The sequence below is a fragment of the Ruditapes philippinarum genome, unplaced genomic scaffold (assembly GCF_026571515.1).
Source record: "Ruditapes philippinarum isolate M1 unplaced genomic scaffold, ASM2657151v2 ctg1267_1_1_1_1, whole genome shotgun sequence".
NCBI classification, from domain to species: domain Eukaryota; kingdom Metazoa; phylum Mollusca; class Bivalvia; order Venerida; family Veneridae; genus Ruditapes; species Ruditapes philippinarum.
This window is the reverse complement of record NW_026859684.1, coordinates 224,373-248,822: the sequence shown is the minus strand read 5'-3', so window position 1 is coordinate 248,822 and position 24,450 is coordinate 224,373. Positions and strand designations below refer to the sequence as shown.

Here is a 24,450-nt window from a genome sequence, read left to right as displayed (position 1 = left end):
TGTTTCTTGTTTGTTTCACTGATGCTCTTTGGCTTCAAGGATTTCTATAAATATTTATTTTTTGTTTCACCAATTCTCTTTGTCTTCAATGATTTCTTTAAATGTTTCTTTTTTGTTTCACCAATGCTCTTTGGCTCCATTATGATCTCTATAAATGTTTCTTTTTTGTTTCACCAATGCTCTTCGACTTCAATGATTTCATAACACATGTATAACACATAACTTATTGTACCTATCAGATAAATTGCATAAATAATGCAAAGAAAGGTTTTTTTCTGACACCAGAAGGATATAGTTACTGTCTTTCTGAATCTAGAGGATAAAGCTACAATCAGTGACTAAATAGCTCTTTTATCATTATTAACTTGAGATACAATCACTAAGAAGCTTACTATAAAGACAGTAAAATCTCCTGTGAAAGTTATACTTGAGCCATTTAAAAGACAAGACACAAATCATGAAGCCAGTAAGTAGTTACTGCTCAGTCAGCTTGATTGATTGTAACACTCTAGAACATGTTCTGCTAGGAAAGTGTTGATTGAGTATACTTCAAACTGATTGATTAAAATGTTCCTCTTGGTATAGGTAATTACTTGATTAATTAGGATGCTCTAGAACATGTTTCTCTTAACTTATTTAATATATGATTCATTAAAATACTGTATGGTATACATGTTCTGTTGACAAGCATTGTTTGAATACTCTAGAACATGATCCTCTTGTTATACCTTTAACTGATAAACAATACTTGGGATGGGGGACTTGTTTTGCTTGGCATAAGCACTGATTATTTTAAATATTAATATGATTTATTAATAATATATGACACTTTCCACTAGGATTTAAAATTTGACTGATTTGAATATTGTAGAACACTTTCAACTAGGCATCATAAATTGATTGATTTCTATATATGCCCGAAAAACTGTTGGCGAATATAATTGTTAAACATAATATACATAAATTGCATAGATTCTCATTTCTTAAACTACGCCTTTTTTGCCATGAATTTCATTCAAAAGTTCATAAATATTCAGCATCAAGCATAGTACTTTTTTAGCTCGACTATTCGATAAGAATAAGTAGAGCTATTGCAGTCACCCGAGCGTCGGCGTCGGCGTAACCACTTATGTTAAAGTTTTTGTAATAGTTCAAATATTTTCAAAGTCCATTGACATATGGCTTTGAAACTTTGCACACTTGTTCACCATCATGACCCCAACCTGTAGACAGGAGGAGGTAACTCTATCAAGCATTTTGACAGAATTATGCCCCTTTTTCGACTTAGAATTTACGTTAAAGTTTTTGTAATAGTTCAAATATTTTCAAAGTCCATTGACATATGGCTTTGAAACTTTGCACACTTGTTCACCATCATGACCCCAACCTGTAGACAGGAGGAGGTAACTCTATCAAGTATTTTGACAGAATTATGCCCCTTTTTCGACTTAGAATTTACGTTAAAGTTTTTGTAATAGTTCAAATATTTTCAAAGTCCATTGACATACGGCTTTAGACAGGAGGAGGTAACTCTATCAAGCATTTTGACAGAATTATGCCCCTTTTTTCGACTTAGAATTTACGTTAAAGTTTTTGTAATAGTTCAAATATTTTCAAAGTCCATAGACATATGGCTTTGAAACTTTGCACACTTGTTCAACATCATGACCCCAACCTGTAGACAGCAGGAGGTAACTCTATTAAGCATTTTGACAGAATTATGCCCCTTTTTCGACTTAGAATTTACGTTAAAGTTTTTGTAATAGTTCAAATATTTTCAAAGTTCATTGACATATGGCTTTGAAACTTTGCACACTAGTTCACCATCATGACCCCAACCTGTAAACAGGAGGTAACTGTATCAGGCATTTTTTTTACTATCAAGCACTAAGAATAGTCGAGCATGCTGTCCTACCGACAGCTCTTGTTAGTCGCCGGTAGAAACCGGCGACTATATTTGTAACAGTTTAATATTATACCTATGGTAGGAGAAGGCCTTAAAATCTGAATATAAAAGCAAATCAATTACTGAACAATTAAGGACCACAATTATTTTTCATAATCTTAAAAATTCAAAAATAAAGTAACATTGCTAAATGAAATGAAATATACAAATATTGACATCTTAAAAAGCAACATTACAATTTTCATAAAATGAATTAATAACGTATCCCTATGGACCAGTCATTGAATTTAGGGATACTTTTACTTTTTTTCTAAGTGTCTAGCGTTGCTATTTTATGATTGATAAATCATGAATGATATTTGAAATGACACATTTAAATTATTTGGTTGTTTATATCTTATAAGACCTATTATATTTCATTATTTTATCTAATTATAAACAGATTCTCCCTGTTCTATTGTAAGAATCACGTGACTACACGTTGTATGTCAGTGTTATAGAATCTATTAATAGTAACAGATTGCTGATAAGACATATGTAAGTAACTTGTGATTAGTTGTAAAACGGTATGGCGTCTGATTAGATGCATATGTATAAATAATTACAAAGTTATCTTTCATTAATCAGTTTCATATTTTATATCATTAGAAAGGTCTGTATACAATGTACTCATAATATTTGCACATTAAAGAATTAAATAAGTTTTCAAAACCTTTTCCTTTTTTTCTTGGTAAAGGGTTAAACTTGGCCCTTTCTGTCAACGTTCAATTAGTTTAGTTTAGGTTGATCATCACAAAATAGATTAATTCGAAAGAGGCACATTTATTGAAATAAATAGTGGTAATCGTCGTCTTCGTTATATTCCGTCCTTTTCCGTCGCGCAGGTTACCAAAACGGTATGACGGATGAATTAGATACATAATTAAGGGAACTAATAAAATATCTTTTTGTTAATATTTTTTCGAACTGAAAGGCAATTAAACGTTTACTATATCGTATGTAACGACAGGAATATTGATTTCAACTAAATAATTTATTTTTTTCGATAGCGCAAAAAAAAAAAAAAATAAAAAAAAATATGCAGATACCACTTTTACGGTAGAATTGCATTGTTTCATGCAATAATTAAAACATATATATTTTCAAATATTCGATGACCGTTGATTATTTGGCAGTAATTATCGGATTCTGAACTATACAAAACGGATTTCGATGTCTGGTATAACGGTATATGTATAAGGTAGAATTACAAGTAGAATTACAAGAATATCACTCACCTTACAAAATTAATCAAAATTATGAAATAAAAAAAGATGCTAGAAATGAAACACGATTTTTGATTTAATATCGAGATATATACTATCAATAAAATCTTTAGCATAAATCATAATAAGTTACGTAAACTAACGAAACACCTCCCGAAAATTAATGAGTCTCAGGCCAATATTGCCAGACAATACTTGCTTATTTAATAATCATTGCAGTTCCTTGACAATATTGCTAAGCAAGTTTGCTTTATATATGATGCTTTATTGTGAATAAACAGTTACTCAACATATTGTTCCTCTTTTCTTTATACTTGAACCATTACTTAAACTGATATTTTCTTATATTTATGATAATACAGTCATTTTCTATCCGGCGACTTGATGCTTTAGCATCAAAATCTCTACTTGTTTCTCTTGTAACTAATTCTGTTATTGTGGGCAACCAAGGGCAAATAACTGTTGTTAAGTACCACTAAAGCAAACTTGATTGGTTAAAACTTGAATACTGTTGCTAGAACATGTTCCACATGGCACAACTTTATTTTCTGTATATTAAAAATACTGAATTAATAGGTCTTGCCAAACTTAGTACAATTTAATACTTCCTTATAATGAAATTATGCAGTTATTGAAACTGTCAGTAAGTGTACTCTGAATAATTTCTTCTTTTTTTATAGTTATTGCCAAAACCATTTTTGAATTTTTTTCTGTTTTTGAAATTTTAAGCTAAATTGTACTTGAATTTCTGAATTCGTTTTTCAGTTTAATTTGATTCTGTCCGCAGCACGTCTTATCAGGAAGGCTGGAAGCTTTTTAAGCTAATTTAAGGGAGAAGATTCCTTGGAATCTTCAAGATTTATTGCTATTGTCTTTTTTTCTTAGCTAGTAAACACAATATTTCTTGTCAAGATACAAGGGGAAAAATATCACCTCTTCTTGATTCATTACATTGTTCATACAGTGTGCAACTTTTGATGTAATGTTTTATCAAGGGTATATAGATCAGAAAATTGTTTTTATTCTCCAGAAACCATTGCAATTTTGCTAAAAACACAGTAACAGTTGTCCAGAAATAATTTAGCAATTGATAGATTTTATTTGAAAGACAGGGTACAGACTGTTTATTAGAAGGATTTTATAATATCATTTTGTCAGGAGTGAAATAATTCAACATTTCTGACAGTGTAATTATAACAATATTGATTCTCATTGATAGTACAGAAGTAATCAAAACTATTAAAGAGAAAAAGAGAAAATGAGTGAACCATTAACCTATATAGGACACCAGTTTATTGATCAAATTTAAATAACATTTTAGTTCCTTTTTGTCTTAGTAAAATGTGCCCTAAATTAAACATTTTCAGTGTTTGTTATCTATACTGCCCTTCAAAGAAGTGGGGGTATTTTGTTTTGCTAATGTCGGTTTGTAGGTCTGTCTGTCAGTAGACCACATAGTGATTGGTCATAACTAGTAGATAACCCCTATTGATATCAGGGTCACTATGTCAAAGGTCAAGGTCAAAGGGGTGTTAAATGTCAGAATGGTTTTCGCTCATTATCAGAAAAAGTATTTATCACAAAGTCTTCATATTTCACATATTGATAAGTCATTATAAATGGGGTCACTAGTTAAAAGGTCAAGGTCTTTATATTTCAAATATTGATTGGTTAAAAGTAGTAGGTCATTATTTTTCTTTTTTCATAACTGAACACTTCCATGTACCTATCTATGGCAAGTTTCTATAACAAAATTACCAATAATGAGTCAAGGGCTAGAAAGGGGGGCATATGTGTCTTTCAACATTTCTTCTTTTTTTGTCAATATCCATGTTTTTCAAAAACCATCAAAGTTGTTCATTTAAACTTTTCAACTCTGTGCGATGCTCTTGTTTCAACTTAGAATCTTATCAACTTTGGTTAAATTTTGTGGTCCAGTAAATCAAAGATGGACTTCTAATTGGATGGGGTTTCAGACTCACTTACTTATGGTCAAGATCAATTAAATTAAGAATAGATTTTACCGCCTTTTGCTGCATTAGTAATATGTTAAACATTTAGTTGAACAACATTGTTAAGCATCTTTTAGTGTTAAAGTGCTAATATTGGTGTTAATTCTGATGAGTGCTATAGGGTCAACCATGACTCTCTTACATTAAATAGTCTGTAATGTTACCACTGAAATAGAAACTGTGACACGACATGTTAAGATATTGTTAGAAGATGAATCTGAAAATACTGTCAAAAATCAATATAGCTGTTTTAAGTTTTGTATTTTGTGATGCTAGACAAAAATTTCCATTTAAAGACTTAAGACATGGGTGCCTATTGAATATTTTATGGAGTCTAATATGCATAAAGGAAAACATGTCTTTGCTAACATAATGATAGAATTGCTGATATACAATGATAGAATTGCTTATGAACTTTGTTGATAAACTTGTAAAAGATGGAAATGTTTTAGACAATATTTTAGCTTCAGAGTTAAACCGAAAATCTAAGTGTCTGCAAATACCAAATCTATTTGTTTGTTTGTTTTGTTTTTTGTTGGGAGGGTGGGGGGGTGGGTTTGATGTTGCACCAATACAGTATAGATAGGTCATATGGCGACTTTCCAGCTTTACTGGTAGAGCTTCCAAAGACCTCAGCTGCCCTTCCGTACATTATTTCAGACAGGAACGGGTACCTGAGTAGAACTACCAATGTTCCATAATAACCTAACTGGATAGCTTCCTAGCTTGAAAGTCTCTGACGGAAGGGATTTGAACCCTCTGCAGTGGATGAGATGCAAATGGTTTGAAGTCAATGACCTTAACAACTCGGCCATAGACTTACCATAGCAATCATATACACTACTTTGGTATTGCATACACAATGTTAACAGGTCATAATAGCTCAAGTCACCTCATTATTGTAAACATCTACCCTGCAAAAGCTATATATTATGAATTGCTTTGAATTTGAAACTGTTTATTATGATTTTTATCTGTATAAAAATAACTGAATTTGCAATCCAGCAGTATAGAGCCTCTGATAAAATTGCATAGATATTAGGGCAAGCCTAACTTTAAACAGGTAGCATAGCTTTCTTTACCTGCTTTCATCAGTTGAGAGCATCAGGTCATTCACTAAGATTTGATCCTTTGGCCATGCTCAATTTCTCTGCAGTAAATGACCTTTGATATTTTGATATTAAGTCTAATGGTGATTTGTCTCTTTCACCACTGACTAAGAAATATAATGGACAACTGGAACTTCGGGAGAAATTGGTAATTACTGGGTAGTTATCCAGGAAAGTCAGTTAAGTTGACCAACCTCTGAGATATTGACCAAAAAAAGTGATAAAAACAACTTTAAACCAGACTAGCAGAAACAAACAATATTAACTAACTGTTTATGTTGGAAGGCAGTTCAAGGCGTCAGAAATGCAGCCAGTGTTTAAACCTTGAGTGATTGTAAGAGGCGAACATAATGGGTACTAATTACTTGAGTGTATGAAGTCTATGCATCTTTTAGCTCCAGAAGGTGAGGTAGTTTTGACCTTCTTGTGTTGCATTTAGTTTGTAACACTGCATAAGGTATAGCCAAAATCATCTTTCCTGTTTTGACATATGACCTGAGTAAATTGTGTTACTTTGACATAAAACCAAACAAATACATGTATTGTCCTTGCAATAATTTTTGAAAAGTAAAGAATCGTCTATAGAAGTCAAGTTGAATTTATTTTGCATTTTTTATATTAGTAATCTTCATTTATTGTATAAACACCTCATTTTTATAAGGTTTCCTGAGTGACACAATTTTCCTACTTCCTTGATGAAAACAAAACAAGACCAAAAAATTTAAATTAACTTTGTTTTGTGTCCTTGGGGATGTTAATTTCCTATCTTCCTTAGGCGTTTAGTTATGTTGCCCTTAATTATGTCATTATGTGCGTGTATTTTACAAAGTATTTCTAAGAACTGAGCTATCTATATATAAATACAACATATGTGTGACATAAATGTTTGCAATTTTCAACCATCAAGATGTATATTTAATTAATATTATAAAAACTGCAGCATATTCAATGTTAGCTAATTTGTGTTTTAATGCAGAATAAAATAGAAAAAAATGTACAGTCCCTAATTATAAGAAAACGGAACAATGGAAAATGTTGCAGGCTCAGTTTCAGATTTAGCTGGGTGAATAATTTCGATGTGTTTCAGTGCTGTTGGTCAATATGGCGGAACATTGTTGAGGATTGTCTTTGGGTTATAATCACTATATCTTGTTCTTTCCTGTCATGTGTCTGAGGCTTTAACCTACCACCAGTTATATTTGGCTGAAAAACTACAAGTAATATTTGGCTGAAAAAACATTCAAAGATCTTATGTATTTTTTCAAATTTAAAAAAACAAAATTATAATGTATGTATTTATTTTGTATTTCAGCTATTAATAGACTGATTTTGGTGGACAGCGGAGCTCTGAAATTGTTATTACCTTTATTGTACAGTAATTTAGTGGAGGTACAATGTAACGCATGTGGATGTATAACAACACTGGCAACAACTGGTAAGATTATCTGCTAATTATCCCCCGCCGATGGAATCGGGAGGGGGATATAGTTCTGGCGTTGTCTGGCGTTGTCCGACTGAAATGACGATGTGGGGTGAATATCCATGTTCAATCCGTACAGACGGTACTTGTGGGGAAAAAGGTTGCTTATGGGGTGCAAATACGTTGCTTATGGGGTTTTAGAGATCAAAGGAGATCAAAGAAAAAACCCCATAATGTCAACTCAGTAGGAACGTCCGTCCGTCCGCACTCGCAGGAGAGTAATTATGTGGCTAGAGGGACAATAGGTAACTGTTCTTTCTCTTTGATGTCATTCATTCCGTAATGCTTTTATGTGGCTATTTTCTTTTGTGTGGCTAAAAAGAACAATAGAGAGAACAATAGAGTAGCCACATAATTACTCTCCTGTTAGAACGTCTGTCCGTCCATCCGTCAGTCCGAATTTCGTTTCCGGAGTTGTTCTCTGCAACTACTGGCTGGAATTCAACGAAACTTTATGGGAATCATCAATACCAAGAGGAGATGCGCATATCGTCAGCTTGTTCCGGTCAGACACTTTAACTCAGAGTTATGGCCCTTGATTAGTTATGCAGTATGCATATAGAGTAAAATTTCGTTTCCGGAGTAGTTCTCTGCAACTACTGGCTGGAATTCAACGAAACTTTAGGGGAATCATCAATATCAAGAGGAGATGCGCATATCGTCAGCTTGTTCCGGTCAGACCATTTGACTCAGAGTTATGGCCCTTGATTAGTTATGTAGTATGCATGTAGAGTAAAAATCGTTTCCGCACTACTTCTCTGCAACTACTGGCTGGAATTCAAAGAAACTTTATGGGAACCTTCAATACCAAGAGGAGATGTGCATATCGTCAGCTTGTTCCGGTCAGACACTTTAACTCAGAGTTATGGCCCTTGATTAGTTATGCAGTATGCATATAGAGAAAAAATTATTTCCGCGCTACTTCTCTGCAACTACTGGCTGGAATTCAACGGAACTTTATGGGAACCTTCAATACCAAGAGGAGATGCGCATATCGTCGCCTTGTTCCGGTCAGACACTTTAACTCAGAGTTATGGCAATTGATTAGTTATGCAGTATGCATATAGAGCAAAAATCTTTACGGCGCTACTTCTCTGCAACTTCTGGCTGGAATTCAATGAAACTTTATGGGAACCTTCAATACCAAGAGAAGATGCGCATATCATTGCCTTGTTGGGGTCAGACACTTTAACTCAGAGTTAAGGCCCTTGATAAGTTATGCAGTATCCATATAGAAAAATATTAGTTTCCTCGCTACTTCTCTGCAACTACTGGCTGGAATTCAATGAAACTTTATTGGAACCTTCAATACCAAGAGGAGATGTGCATATTGTAGCCTTGTTCAGACATTTAAACTTAGAGTTATGACCCTTGATAACTTAGGCAGTATACAACCAGAGCAATAATAGTTTCCGTGCTACTGGCTGGAATTCAATGAAACTTTATGGGATACTAAAAGGAGATGTGCATATAGTCGCCTTGTTCCGGTCAGATACTTATAACTCAGATTTATGACCCTTGATTAGTTATGTAGTATGCATACATCTCATTGGCATTTCCAGATATTACTATTTAACACAAAGTTATGGCTCTGTTATTGCCCTGAATATTTATCAAGTTCAAAGAATATTACTGTTTATGCCATGATAAATATATAAATAAAGCCTCATTTTTTCAGTTGTTGTGTTAATAAAAACCAGTACTCGGCGGGGGATATAAATTCAACGAATTTGCTTGTTATCATTACACTGGTAACAACTGGTGAGATTTTCCCCTAATTTTCAAAACACTGGCAACAACTGGTGAGATTATCTGCTAATTATCATTACACTGGAAACAACTGGTGAGATTTTCCCCTAATTTTCAAAACACTGGCAACAACTGGTGAGATTATCTGCTAATTATCATTACACTGGAAACAACTGGTGAGATTTTCCCCTAATTATCAAAACACTGGCAACAACTGGTGAGATTATCTGCTAATTATCATTACACTGGCAACAACTGGTGAGATTTTCCCCTAATTATCAAAACACTGGCAACAACTGGTGAGATTATCTGCTAATTATCATTACACTGGCAACAACTGGTGAGATTTTCCCCTAATTATCAAAACACTGGTAACAACTGGTGAGATTATCTGCTTATTATCATTACACTGGTAACAACTGGTGAGATTATCCCCTAATTATCAAAACACTGGCAACAACTGGTGAGATTATCTGCTAATTATCATTGCACTGGTAACAACTGGTGAGATTATCTGCTAATTATCATTACACTGGTAACAACTGGTGAGAGTATCTGCTAATTATCATTACACTGACAACAACTGGTGAGATTATCTGCTAATTATCATTACACTGGTAACAACTGGTGAGATTTTCCCCTAATTATCAAAACACTGGTAACAACTGGTAAGATTATCTGCTAATTATCAGCGTGAGCCCTGTCTTAACAGAAAAGAGATTTGCTAGATTGCACAGACATTAAACATTTGTGGCATAGATAATTCTTTATAATTGTCACAAGCAGTCAGTTCAAAGTAAATGAGGTTTAACAGCAATCACTTATCAACACCACTTGGTCACCCTCTACCATGCAATGCTCTATTTTATTATTATAATATTGTATTTTGTTCATTGAAATTTCATCCAGACTGTACTGTTATAAGTTATGTTGATATCTTGTTGTTTGATCTTTATTCAGAATATTCATATCTACAACATGTGCATTAAAAGTCAGGGATTTTCATATGATTGTGAGATATATATTTCACAGTAGGTTTATTTGAAAGGATGATCACAATTATAGACAAATGAAGGAACTGTACAGTCTCATTGTTTTCAATCATATTCCATAGCCATATCTTGGCAGTGTTATAGAAAAAAACCCACCAGCAGTCGACTTATTACAGACAACCCTAATATAGCTTTATACCCTTTAAAGTGTACTTCTGTCATGAAGTAAGTGATGTATTTACGCTAAATCTTCTGTCAGACAAGAAACTTGTTACGTTGGAAGGTGATAAAACACTTCCAAGAAACAGGAGATATTGTGAAAATATACTCTCAACATGATGATATTTACCACTGGATTTTTCAGGATTTTAAGCATGACAACAAAGTATATAGTTTATCAGTTGAACTTCTTGAAAGATTACTGGCCCTAACATAGAACGCACTCTAACATAGAATATAATGTTGAAAGCACATTTTCACTGTTGAAGGCATTATGACTATTTTGTTACTTTAAAATTATGGATAGTTTAATAGCAAATATTTCTGACCAGAGTAAGTTTAGTTTGTATAATACTATTGAATAACATAGCAAAGTCACCTCCCTATTATAATGTCCAACATTTGTCCTGTCTTTACTTAACAGGAGAATACATACATGTATTTCAATTTTTCATTTTATAAACCAATGAGGATTTCTTTTCAGTAAAATTTAACATCTAAAAAGCTCTAACATGAGAATTAGGTTAGAAATTTCATATAAATATACTGTATATTATATGAAAATGTTATTTTTTGTTGAACTACAATTTCAGACACAAGTAAAAGATTGATTGCTACAGAAAATGGAATTCCAGCTCTTTTATTACTCCTGCAGTCAACAGATCTCAGAGTACAACGAAACGCAGCAGGATCTCTTCTCAATCTCACTCATATACGTAAGATTTTCTTCACTTTTTACCTTGATTGTAATATAATTATAGCCTTGAAAGGTGTGATTGGGTTTGGAACTTCTTTAATGCTTGAGAGGGAATTTAGCACTGTTATTGTGGAATAATTCAGATAAATTACTGTGTTTGAAAGAGAATTTTATGGCTACTATTGTATTTGAGAGGGAATTGAGAGGTATTATTATATTTGAGAGGGAATTGAAAGTTATTATTTATTTAAGAAGAAATTGAGAGGGAGAGGTATTTATTTTTTTTTGAGAGAGAATTTAGAGGTATTGTATTTGAGAGGGAATTGGGAGGTATTTTTGTATTTGAGAGGGAATTTAGGAGTGACAGAATCATGCTAATTTTACAACATCTACTTGTTTCTTATGAAATCATATTTATTGTTCAGGCTTTTTATTTTAAACATTATATTCATATTTAATAATACATCAAGATAAGGTAACATTTTATTTTTTAAAAAACATATCAAATTTCACATTTCATGAAAATTTGATACCCCCATCAAGATCAAGTTATATATAATTCCTAAAAAAAATTCAATCACTACTCATTAAGTGGTACTGATATAGACTTCGAAATATAGGTAATTGCTATCTAATTCTTGTTGCCATGGAGTTATTTGATTTGATGGATTTCAAAAATCAGATTTCAAATTAGTCAGTTTTTTACAAAAAAAAAAGTATGTGACATTAAAATGTTTTTTACCGGATCCCATAAAATATTTTTTTCAGTGACTAGATCAAAGTAGTCAGAAACTAAAACTTTCTTTACATGAAAAGTCACCTCTGCTTTAAAATAAGAGACATCCAAGGCAATTATTTGCATGACATCAGTCTTTCATGTCAATAGAAATTTAATAATTTTGTTAATTTGTGAAGTGATATTATGCACATCCATTAGGGTATGTAATGAGTGAACAGGTGAAAATCAGAATAAGTTTACATTTTACATTTTCCCCTTATATTTTATAGCTGAATAAGGGTTGTTTCCCCCAGCCCAAAATAGGTATATTTTTCCTTAATATGTTAAATTTCCCCTTTAATGCCCTGTACACATTCTTCGCCAGAACCATAACTTAACAACAGGTGATTTATATCAGCTAGTTAATAACTTCAATTGACTGTAAGACAGAAAATTGTCCCAAATAGATAGCCTCTGTTATGTACTATACATAATAAATTTAATTGAAATTGGAAATTTTGAAAAATATATCTGTAAATTCCATTATCAGTTGTTAGAATTTAATTTCAAGTTTTCCCCCTTTTCTGATGTATCGTGCTATATTGTCCCCCTTCAGAAAGCCACAAGTTGTTTTGAAAATTGGAAGAAAAAACATCATAATGTCACTTTAACAAATGTTTTACAATTGTTGCAGAGGAGAACCGGAATGATCTTGTCAATGATGGGGCAATCCCGATTTTGATCGGGGTTTTACAGCACACAAATGATAACGACTTACAGTATTATTGTAGTGCAGCTCTCAGTAATTTAGCGATCAACGAGAAACATCGAGCCATGATGGTTGCTGTCGGCTGCCACGATATTATTGAGCAAATGATTCGTCTTTTGATGACAAAATCAGAAAGGGTAACATATTTTATAGATTTGATGAAGGTTTTGCTTTATAACTGCTGTATGTTGATTTGAAATGGCTTAAAGACAAATCAATACAAAAAACAATAACTTTTGTTTAATCGTTATTGTTTAGATAATTACGTTTAATCATTGAATAACCAATATAAATTACGTATAATTGTTCAGTCTTTTAATTGAAAACAGATTACAATTTATGTAATAGGATTCAGGGGTTCTTAAATTTTGCTTAAGTTAACTTGCCTATAGACAAGTAACAGCTTTGATTTTACTTGCCTGTAACAATTATTTACATGTCCAGACAGTTTTAAGCATAAAAAACCAGGCAAGTTAGAAAGAAATATTTGCTTGCCCATACAGCAAAATGTACAACATGGACAACTCATATAAGTCTCTGGGATTGCTACTATACTAGTGTATAAGTTTTTATGTTTAAGACAATATTTACATTAGATGTCCAAAGGAATTTCAGCACCAAAACCCAGTGTCTTAATCAAGAAAGTATTATTATTTCTTTATTATTATTTTTTTAAGAACTATGTATGATAAACTGAAATATGATTTTATAATGTATCACTTTTGCTAGGTGAAGTGTCAAGCATGTTTTGTCTTGAGAAATTTAGCATCTGATGGTAAGTTGAAAACTACTAAATGTTTTCACACTAGATATTTCATAGCAGTCTCAACTCTAGCATCTAATTGGCTGATTTTGAAAATTTATTGAAAATTGTCAAAAAGGAGGGATTTGAGTCCAAAATGTTTAAAAGTGGGTGGGGTGTTTCATGTCTCAAAGGCCGAATGCTATTATGATATAATGTAGTATCAGTTTGAAATTTACTGGTGTAGGAAGACCCCGCAATGCCTGGCTTAATTGACTTTGTTCATAAAGATGCAGAACTTCAACAGATTGATCTCAGACATTGAGTCTAATGGTCATTTGTCTCTCATTACTTAAATAAAATATATATTGTCATTAAAAAAAGTTGTCATACATTTAAAAAGAGTTTGTTTAAAGTGACAAATTTATGTTTCTAATTTTTTCTATTTTCAGTTGACAATCAGAGTTTGATAGTTCAATATAAGGCATTACCTGCCTTACACAGGTGTATCAAACATTCTAAACGTGAAACGAAGTCTGCAGCGATGGCATGTATCAGAAACCTCTCCATTCATAAAGCTAATGAGGTAAAATTCTAAGCATTCTTAATGAGGTAACATTCTGAACATTCATAAAGCTAATGGGGTAACATTCTAAACATCCATCATGAGGTAACATTCTGAACATTCATAAAGCTAATGAGGTAACATTCTAAACATGCATAAAGCAAATGAGGTAACACTCTTTATTTCATAAAGCTTATAAGGTAATGAGGTAACACTCTAAATGTTCATGAAGCTAATGAGGTAAATCTCTAAACATCCATAAAGCTAATGAGATAACACTCTATATTTCATAAAGCTAATGAGGTAACACTCTAAATGTTCATGAAGCTAATGAAGTAAATCTCTATATTTCATAAAGCTTATGAGGTAACCCTCTATATTTCATAAAGCTAATGAGGTAACACTCTAAATGTTCATGAAGCTAATGAGTTTAATCTCTAAAGATCCATAAAGCTAATGAGGTAACACACTGTAAGTATATCCCTGTATAAACTTAGAATTCCATGCTGTTTGTTTATTTTTCTGGTTTTATGCTGATTCTAATGCAACTAATTGGCTTTTCTGGATAACAAACTATTAATTACTAATTCTTCTGTAAGTGACTGACTACTAATCCCTGTAAAGCACTTATGCAGAATTATGCTCTATTTTCTATGCTGCATTTATTTAACTTATCAGCACTGAGAGAAGTGGAACATTCTGTCCATGGACACGTCTTGTGTGTAATGTACTTTTAACATATGTGCAGCGTTTTTTTGTGTGCAGAAATAACAGATTTTTTTTTCTTTTCATACATTTTTTAAAGGGTCCAATATTATCTACAGAGATTTTGGGAGACATGTTTGATATTTTAACTGACTCTTCAATGCCGGAGGCACAAAGACATGCTGCTGGCACCATACGTAATCTTTCTGTGGGAAACCATATAAGGGTAGGTAACCTATAATGCATTCATAAAAGGAAGTAGATTCCATGGTATTTTCTTACCTGAAATTTCAATAATTTCATGGAATCAATCTTTAATTTATTTTGGTTAGATATTAATGCAATGTTATTTAGAATAAGTTATAAATCTTGATAAAAGTTACAAAAATGTTTCTCTAGAGGCACCTCTGTTGTTCAGTTTTGCCCACGGAAGTAAACCGGAAGTCTTTCAGCCGCAAAGGATTATGGTTTATTCGAAAGTCAAGAATTTAGCTTTACCATACTTGTGTAATAGATTGGCCCTGCTTTGGATGTTGGCTATACGTTGTGTGGAAAGAAAAGGGATTCATTAGAGACTGCATGACACTTATGTCATTAGCCCTCTTATAAGAGCCGTGTCACGACAAAACCAACATAATGGGTTTGCGACCAGCATGGATCCAGACCAGCCTGCGCATCCGCGCAGTCTGATCAGGATCCATGCTGTTGGCTTACAAACCCTATAACAAGTAGAGAAACTGATAGTGAACTGATCAGACTGTGCAGATGCGCAGGCTGGTTTGGATCCATGTTGGTCGCAAACGCACTATGTTAGTTTTGTCATGACGCGGCTCATATGTCATTGATATCCATAAATATATGGACCCTTGCAGTGTATGTATCACTGTAGGGAGGATGTTATCTCACTATGTTTCTATTGTAGAGAAGATTTTCAAATGGATTAAAAAAAAAGAAAATAACAAAGAGAATATTATTTTCTTTGTAAGAGGAAACTGGTATGTATAATAAATCCTGTTTTGTTGGCAGGAACTTGCAGAACATGGTTGTGTAGAGAAACTTGCGACAGTGTTACTGGATATAGAAACACGGATATTAGTTCTTACAGAAGTTACGGCAGCTCTGGCAGTCATGGCTGATGATGGTGAGTCTTAATTTGTTAAAAAAACTGAATTTTATGTATGTCAGTTAAACAGGAATTAATAATTGATATCTGTCTGAGTGGTGTTGGCTATTTAACATGAGTTTGGAGTTTTGCTGTGTAGGAATTGACCACAAAGGCTGTAGGCATTCTTAGTATGTTGTCATTATGCTGCTAAAGAATTGGTGCCAAATTTTCTTACATAATTTAATCAACTGATATGGATAAAACCTGTGGCGATGTGAGATGTTATTTAATCATCATATTATGAAAAGAAAACATAATAAGAATGAAAAATGTCAATAAAAATGTGTTATGATTGTTGCCTTTAAGATGCTTTGTCAACTATCTTATCAGAGGGTGAAAAAAACCCAACAAAAAAGAGTCACACCATACATGTAGTCCCGAACATGTGTTAATTGGCAGATTAACAACATTTTTTTTACTTCTTTATGTATAGTGACAAAATTACTAGGCCTGTTAGAATATAAATAAGAAATAAGATAACTAGTGTAAACAGCTACTTCAGAATATCACTGTTATTTCTACACTTTTTCAGTAAACTTCTGTTGCCACAAATTGTAATTTTTTTTTCTTGCTGGAAAACCTGTGAAAGAAATTGGGAAATTTCCATATGATCATCAAAGCTATTTTGATATATTTGAAAGTTTTAGTGCAGAGAAGTTTTGGTATACAGAAGAACATTAATTTCATATTTCTGCAGTATCTTAACAAGGATCAAAATTACAAGATGCAGATCTTATGTTTTTCTACAAATAATTCTTGTTTTATTTTGATTTTTTTTTTCCAGATCATGTTAAGCATCAGTTACTACTTATATTTGATGGAAAAATCTTTGTTAAACTGGTTACCATGGCAACGCTTTCAACAAATACTGAAGTCCAATACAACAGTGCGGGTATTCTCGGACAGTTGGCTTTGACAGGTAATCATTGCAACAAGTAGTGTATCTTTGTGATGGTAGTTTACCTTCCAGTAAGCCACATTGAATTTACCGAAGTTTAAGTCAGCCACCACATACTTTTTGGGGAAGCTTTCAAGCAGTTTAATAGTGCTAGTTGCATTTCCTTTCACAAGGAACTGATAACTTCTGTTCATGGCACAGCAGAGGTACAGTGTGAATGACAGTAGAAAGGATTTCATAATCAGTTACTACGAAAATGACCTGCACTGTCCGAGAATCAAATTAGGGTAGCCTGATTCACAGTGAAACAGAGTGTTTGACTGTGAATCAGGCTACCCTCTTGAACTAGTCAGATGGTCTTGACCATGTGATTATCTGTATCATTGCCTATATAAATTGTTGGTCAAAGTAAAGTTCAAGATCATGATTCTGGCATGATCTGCAATGACTATATTGCAAGGGAAACCCCAAGAGCTAGTTAAGGGCCTTGATTCTGTGATTAATGGCCTCTGATCCCTAACACACATTGATACCATCCATAAACAGAACTAAATGTTTTGGAAAAAAAAATATGATGCTATATTGGGGTGTTAACCATTATGCAGTCATTTTGTGCATGGGCAATTTGTTTTATATGCAATTTATTACCATATTTCTTTCATACAAACAATTTCAAAATATTCTTTCTTAAAGCTCAAACAATAAGTTTTGCAGGAGATAATAACTTTATTCTTTAAGTGATGTTAATTCATGAAGTAATAATCTTTTCCTCAAATAAAACAATATGTTATGTGTGTTTTACATATAACTTTGACTGATATATATGGTACATGTACTTAAAGAATGTGTTTATTTTCAGAAATTCCATCCCAGCTGAAAGTTGACAATATTCAGGGTATATTATTGTACATTGACAAATTCCTCAAATCAGATGACTCAAATTTTGTTCATATAGCATTATGGACTTTAGTGCAATTTTTAAAAGGTAGGTCAGATTTGATTTTCTACCAGTAAAATTATGTTGAAAACAAGTTTAAAAATCTGTTGTGTATTTGTATTTTCTGATCAAAGATCAGGAAATACAATGCTGACATTCAATCTCTGGCACAGCGCTTCCCGACAAACCTAACAACAAGTAGTTCTCAAAACACCTTAAAACTAGCAATGAAAAAGAAGGAAATATTTTTATTTTGTTACAAATATCCAACAAATTAGTGAAATTACAAGGCATTCAAAGTTTAAAAGTAGCTTTGGCTTATAGAATTGTCAATAATTGCACAATAAAAAATTACGCGGATGAATATCATTTTAATCAATGAAAATTGCTCAGCTATTTCCGTAAAGCTTCAGATTATTGTAATCAGAATTAATGAACATTTGTTATTTAGACTTTCTGAAAAATAAAGTAAGGCTGTTGACTCTTGGAAGGGACGAATTTAGGGCAGTCAACATCGATAATCAATTTCTACCATAAGTTAAGCACCCGATAATTAAATCCACATATACAAAATGCTATTTTTAGCGCTGTCGATTACCGAGGACCTATGCGCATATCACACAAATAAATCTGACTGTCAAGTAGTGAAATATATACATAAATTTAGAATAATATGGTTTTAATCAGACTGATTTCATATAACATCACCGTGGCCCAGGGGTTACACACTTATTTACAATGTGAGAGGTCTGAAGTTCAAATCCCAGTCGTGGCAACTAATTTTTTATTTAAGTGTCTTTTTAGCCTTTTTAACATTCTTTCTTAGAAATTAGCCAGGATATGCAAGGATTAAGTGTGGCTGTCAAAAAATCTAAAGGCAGTCAATGCAACTCGTTGCCCTGCAAGACGAATTGTAGTATTCCAAAATAAAACTTATACATACAGATAGACAGTACGGTTTTGATTGCAAAGATCAGAAAATACCACAGAGCTTGTAGCCCTTTGGTTTTTCTCTCTATTTCATTGAAGAAGAAAAAAATGGGGCTATTGTCATGACTCATCAGCTTTGATGTTGGTCAATCTTTTAGTTAAGGTCCATTTTGTCAGAAACTATTAAAAGTTTTAAATCTGTTGATGTTGATGTTTTTAGACATATTCTGTGTATGAGAGTAACTTTTAAGTTATAAAAATGAAATATTCCACATCAAATGCAAAAAGACGAAACATAAAAAAGTAACTAGAGACTATAGGTTTTGACAAATGTAGAAAAAAGTGCACTATAGGGCAGTTAGGGCCCGTTTGCTTCTTTTATAGATATGTAAAATTTAATTTTTGTCCTCCTTTCTTATTTCAGATCCATTATTTTTACAAGCTTTTAGAGAACATGGAATTGAGCATATTGTCAACAAACTGACAAGTTTGGATAATCTGGTCACAGTGCAAGAACTTGCTTCCAAAGTATTGATGAAATTAACAGGAGAATCTGAATCAAGCAACGCATCTAGCAGTGAATGAATCAAGTGGAGCCCCTTCCAAAATTGTTACTTTATTTAAATATTTATTCCTAAATGTGTAAGGAATTATTCATTATCTGAAACAGTTGATGGGATTTTGAAGATTGAGACATTATTTTGTAGTAATTTAAATGTATAAAAAATACTTGATTTTTAAAAACAAAGGTGGTGAGATCACACTTATGTTAAAGTATAGTGTATTAATTAATGCTTAAACTTTAAAAGTGACATTATGTCCATCCAAGGGTATATAGTGAGTGAACAGGTGAAAGTTAAAATGTGAAAAATTTCCTTTCAATCTTATAATTTTGAAAGACAAAAAACTCACATACTCCAAGGAAATTTCTAAAATTGTCCATCAGAATTCAATTTAAAAAGAGTGGGACTTTTTATATTTTTCGGCAAATTACTATTTCCTCAGAAACACTTTCCAATATCAACAGCTGGTCATTCAACATTATAATAGTCAATCTTTTGAAATATATTGTGAATTTATCTCCACCTGACAAAGAAAAAATTAGTATGATGTCACTTTAAACTTGATGAAAAAAAAATACTGTGATTAACCCTTGACTTGCCTGACACTATACTGGTGGGAAAGGCTCATCACAACAGGCTTCAGCAGAGCAAGGGTTAAATATACAGGTTGTCACCTTAGTGCTATAATTTGTTAACTCCTAGTAAATTTAGGACTTAACCCGGCTGCACTATGGTGGTGAGGTTCATTATATATTTGAATGAAGAAAAAATCTATAACAGGAAGAGGTTATTTTATTTTTTGTCTGACAGAACATTATTGCGTATGATTGTTAAGTATTGGTTAATATTTGTGTAACTATGTAATTTGTCACCTTAGTGCAGTAACGGTTTAACTCTTTATAGAATGTAATACCAGTTAACCAGTTAGTTCACTTAGGTGACAATATAGTTACAAATCATAAAATGATGACTTTTTTGTGTCTTAATAGGACTCCATGTAATTCAACTTTTACTCAATGTTGTGAACAGCGCTTTACATTATCAGTGCATTATTTGAAACTTTGCGCTCTTAAATTGAATTTCCAACAAAATATTTTGTTCCATTAATTCTATGTGTCAAACAATATACAAATGTGTGTATGTTTTACTGAAAGTGAATTATTTTATTATCAGAAGACCAGTTTTCACATTTGACTGAAGTGTTTGCTGTTGTCATAATCATATTATATTGAATGAAAGTAATCAGATAAAAAAAAATGGAAAAAAGGGAAGAAAAATGATGCTGAATTTTCCATACGGTTAACATGTAAATTTGCTGTGTGCTCTACTCAGATAATATTACTGCTTTGTGGGGGTAGGGGCCTTTAATGTTAGAAATATTATGTGCAGAAATAACAGGGGCAATATAAAGATCTGATGATGGTGATTGTATGGGTGTGATGGTAGAGGAGATATATAATGCACAAATGACAGAAGGAAAATGTTGGTCTGGGCAAAGATTACAAAAGTCATATGAAGTATGGTCATAGAGGTCAGACAACAGGGTAGTTTTGTAAGCTTTATGACATAGGGGTTATTTGGGTGTAGTTATAGAGGGGGTTATGCTGGTAATTTGAAATAGAGTGTGTATGACAAGATTGGTTATATAGATGTAATAACATAGCAGTTATGTGGGTCTAACAGAGATGTAATGTGGGTGTAATAACACAAGGGTTATGTAGGTTTATGTGAGATGTAATGTGGGTGTAATAACACAAGGGTTATGTGGGTCTATTGATAAAGGTGGAAATGCAGGTCATTTCATTAAGAGATAGGGTATGAGGATTTATAACTGATTAGTTGTGTGGCTGTAATGATATTGCAGATACTTGGGTGTAATGATAAATGGGGATATATAGATTATATCAAAAAAAAGTATGTGAATATTTGACTGATAATTCAGATAAAATGATAGAGGGATGATATGGGTTCAAAATGAAAGTCGTAATGCAAATTTTAAGTTAAATGGTTTATGTAGGGTCTAATCATGGGAAAGTAAGGCAAACCTGATTGACATGGAAATTATGCAGATTAACTTCAATAAAAATGTATAATACATTACAAAAAGATTCATTTAAGTTTCACTTTCCTGGTATATATGAACAATTTTTTCTTCCAATACTCATTTATAATTAGGAATCATCTCATCTTATAACATTCCTTTTGTTTTGATATTCTAACCAGTTTTGTTTTACATTCCTATATCATATACCAGTGATAATAAGGTTGTATTTTAGAATGTTTTTATAAGAAGATCTGACAATAATTGTTCATGCATTTTTTGTGTTCATTTTTACATATTTTTATACTTGAGTGTATACCTGATTATTTCCTGCACATTAAACCAGTTGCCTCCATTGTTTCCATTTATAGTAAACTCCATTTATAACGACATCGCTTATAACAATACACTAGTTATAACTTTATACCTCCTATAACGATGCTGTTGCCATGGTCCCGACTCCTGTTTTCAAATTAGTTGCATCTTGGACTTAATGGTAACTGCATATAACAATGTAAATTCTGCAGTCCTAAGAATGTCCTTATAAGCGGAGTTTACTGTACTATTATTTCTTATTTTTATTATTAGTGTGTATATTTTAAAACGTAACATACCTTCATGACTTTTTCTCTTTTTTTTTTTAAGAAATATATTTGTATATATATTATTAAGCGCAGAAAGTGTTCAAACATTTTTTTTTACCAAACCATTTTTTTTTTACATTTTTCATCTCTTATTTTTACATTTTTCTCCTTTTATTTTTAGCTCACCTGTCACAAAGTGACAGGGTGAGCTTTTGTGATCGCTTTTCGTCCGGCGGGCGGCCGTCGTCCATAAACTTTTGCTTCAAATGACATCTCCTCATAAACCACTAAGCCAATTTCGTCCAAACTTCACAGGAATGTTCCTTTGGTGGTCACCTTTAAAAATTGTTCAAAGAACTCTGGTTGCCATGGCAACCGAAAGAAAAAACTTTAAATATCTTCTTTTAAAGAACCCAAAGAGCTAGAGCTTAGATATTTGGCATGAAACATCTTCTAATTAGTGTCTACCAAGTTTGTTCAAATAAAAGCCCTGGGGTCAAAATTGGCCCCGCCCCAGGGGGTCATTGATTTTCCCTATATGCATATAGTAAAAACTTAAAAAAAATTCTTTTAAAGAACCCAAAGAGCTAGAGCTAAGATATTTAGCATGAAACTTCTTCTAGTGAGTGTCTACCAAGTTTGTTCAAATAAAAGCCCTGGGGTCAAAATTGGCCCTGCACCAAAGGGGTCATTGATTTTCCCTATATGCATATAGTAAAACTTAAAAAATCTTCTTTTAAAGAACTCAAAGAGCTAGAGCTAAGATATTTAGCATGAAACATGTTCTAATGGGTGTCTACTAAGTTTGTTCAAATAAAAGCCCTGGGGACAAAATTGGCCCCGCCCCGGGGGTCATTGATTTTTCCTATATGTGTATAGCAAAACTTAAAATACCTTCTTTGAAAAAATCCCAAATAGCTAGAGTTTAGATATTAAGCATGAAACCTCTTCTAGTGAGTGTCTACAAAGTTTGTTCAAATTAAAGCCCTGGGGTCAAAATTGGCCCCGCCCCGGGGGTCATTGATTTCCTTATATGTGTATAGCAAAAACTTAAAAAATCTTCTTTGAAAAAACCCAAATAGCTAGAGTTTAGATATTAAGCATGAAACATCTTCTAATAAGTGTCTACAAAGTTTGTTCAAATAAAAGCCCTGGGGTCAAAACTGGCCCCGCCCCAGGGGTGTCATTGTTTTTAACTATATGTGTATAGTAAAAACTTAAAAAATCTTCTTTTAAAAAACCCAATGAGCTAGAGCTTAGATGTTTAGCATGAAACATCTTCTTATGGATGTCTACCAAGTTTGTTCAAATAAAAGCCCTTGGGTTAAAATTCACTCTGCCGGGGGGGGGGGGGGGGTGAGAAGGTCATTGTTTTTCCTTATATGTGTATAGCAAAAACTTAACATCATGAAACATCTTCTAATGGGTGTCTTAATTCCAAGTTTGTTCAAATAAAAGCCCTGGGGTTTAAACTGGCCCCGCTTCGGGGCCTATATACAGGTGAGCGACCTCAGGGCCATCATGGCCCTCTTGTTACATTTTTCTGGTTTTTATTAACAATTTATCAACTTAACCTTTCACCTTCTAGATTAACCTTTACCAACAGTATATAGAGTAAGGCCATCTTTTCATACAGCCTGAAGAGACTATAAACTGTTGGTAGCGCAATCTTTGAATTTTGACATTAAAATCCGTTATAATGAACTCCACTGAGGAGCTGAAAATAGTGAGAGGGTAAATCTATAATAGGAATTTAGTAGGTTATAGGTAAAATTCATTGTGATTGTGTCTTAAATATCATATATTTTTTTCTTTTTCAAGATCTCATTTATTTATAGAAAATGAACATGACAATTGTGATTTTTACCCCAAATGGAATAGTTATGTTACTTTGGTATCATGTGATGATTGGAATGTTGTAATTCAATCACTGTTTGTCTGTATAGAACTTTTTGAGTTGTAGAAATATAAGCTTGTCCTTTAGATTGTAGAGGTCAATGCATATTTTCAAAATTTCTAAAAATTTATCGAAGCTTTTTATCTTCTTTATTTATCAACAGAATTGGTATTAAGGATTGGGAGTGTTTCTTGAGTTTTATGAACTGAACTGAACTCGTCTTGATAAAAAGTTATATTTATGACCTTCTATTTCTACATATTTTTGATAATGGCGATATTAGGATACTTACCGGTACACTACAAAAATTATGTAATCAAGGACAAAAGTGAAAAAATTTTTGTTGAATTTTATCATTATGTTGATTTTTCAATTAAACTGTTGGTATATCGATGATATATTTTTCTAGGAAAAAAACTTTCTTTTTATTAAAAGTAAAGATTTGTATTTCTTCCACAAGGAATGTTAAATCAAACATTTTGACTTGGTAATATGACCTGTTATATA

General features: G+C 32.6%; 1 protein-coding gene across 1 annotated transcript in view; it reads left to right on the top strand.

Annotated features, from left to right (window-relative positions):
* Positions 1 to 23,890, top strand: part of LOC132757506 (uncharacterized) — a 40,247-nt gene extending 16,357 nt beyond the window's left edge. The window contains exons 5-14 of the mRNA XM_060748812.1: positions 7,605 to 7,727; positions 11,326 to 11,448; positions 12,842 to 13,053; positions 13,646 to 13,691; positions 14,111 to 14,244; positions 15,029 to 15,154; positions 15,955 to 16,069; positions 16,878 to 17,012; positions 17,851 to 17,976; positions 19,283 to 23,890. Of these exons, the coding sequence (XP_060604795.1) occupies positions 7,605 to 7,727; positions 11,326 to 11,448; positions 12,842 to 13,053; positions 13,646 to 13,691; positions 14,111 to 14,244; positions 15,029 to 15,154; positions 15,955 to 16,069; positions 16,878 to 17,012; positions 17,851 to 17,976; positions 19,283 to 19,443 (1,301 nt within the window). The 3' untranslated portion in view covers positions 19,444 to 23,890. The remainder of the gene's footprint in view (positions 1 to 7,604; positions 7,728 to 11,325; positions 11,449 to 12,841; positions 13,054 to 13,645; positions 13,692 to 14,110; positions 14,245 to 15,028; positions 15,155 to 15,954; positions 16,070 to 16,877; positions 17,013 to 17,850; positions 17,977 to 19,282) is intronic.
* The last annotated feature ends 560 nt before the right edge of the window (positions 23,891 to 24,450 follow it).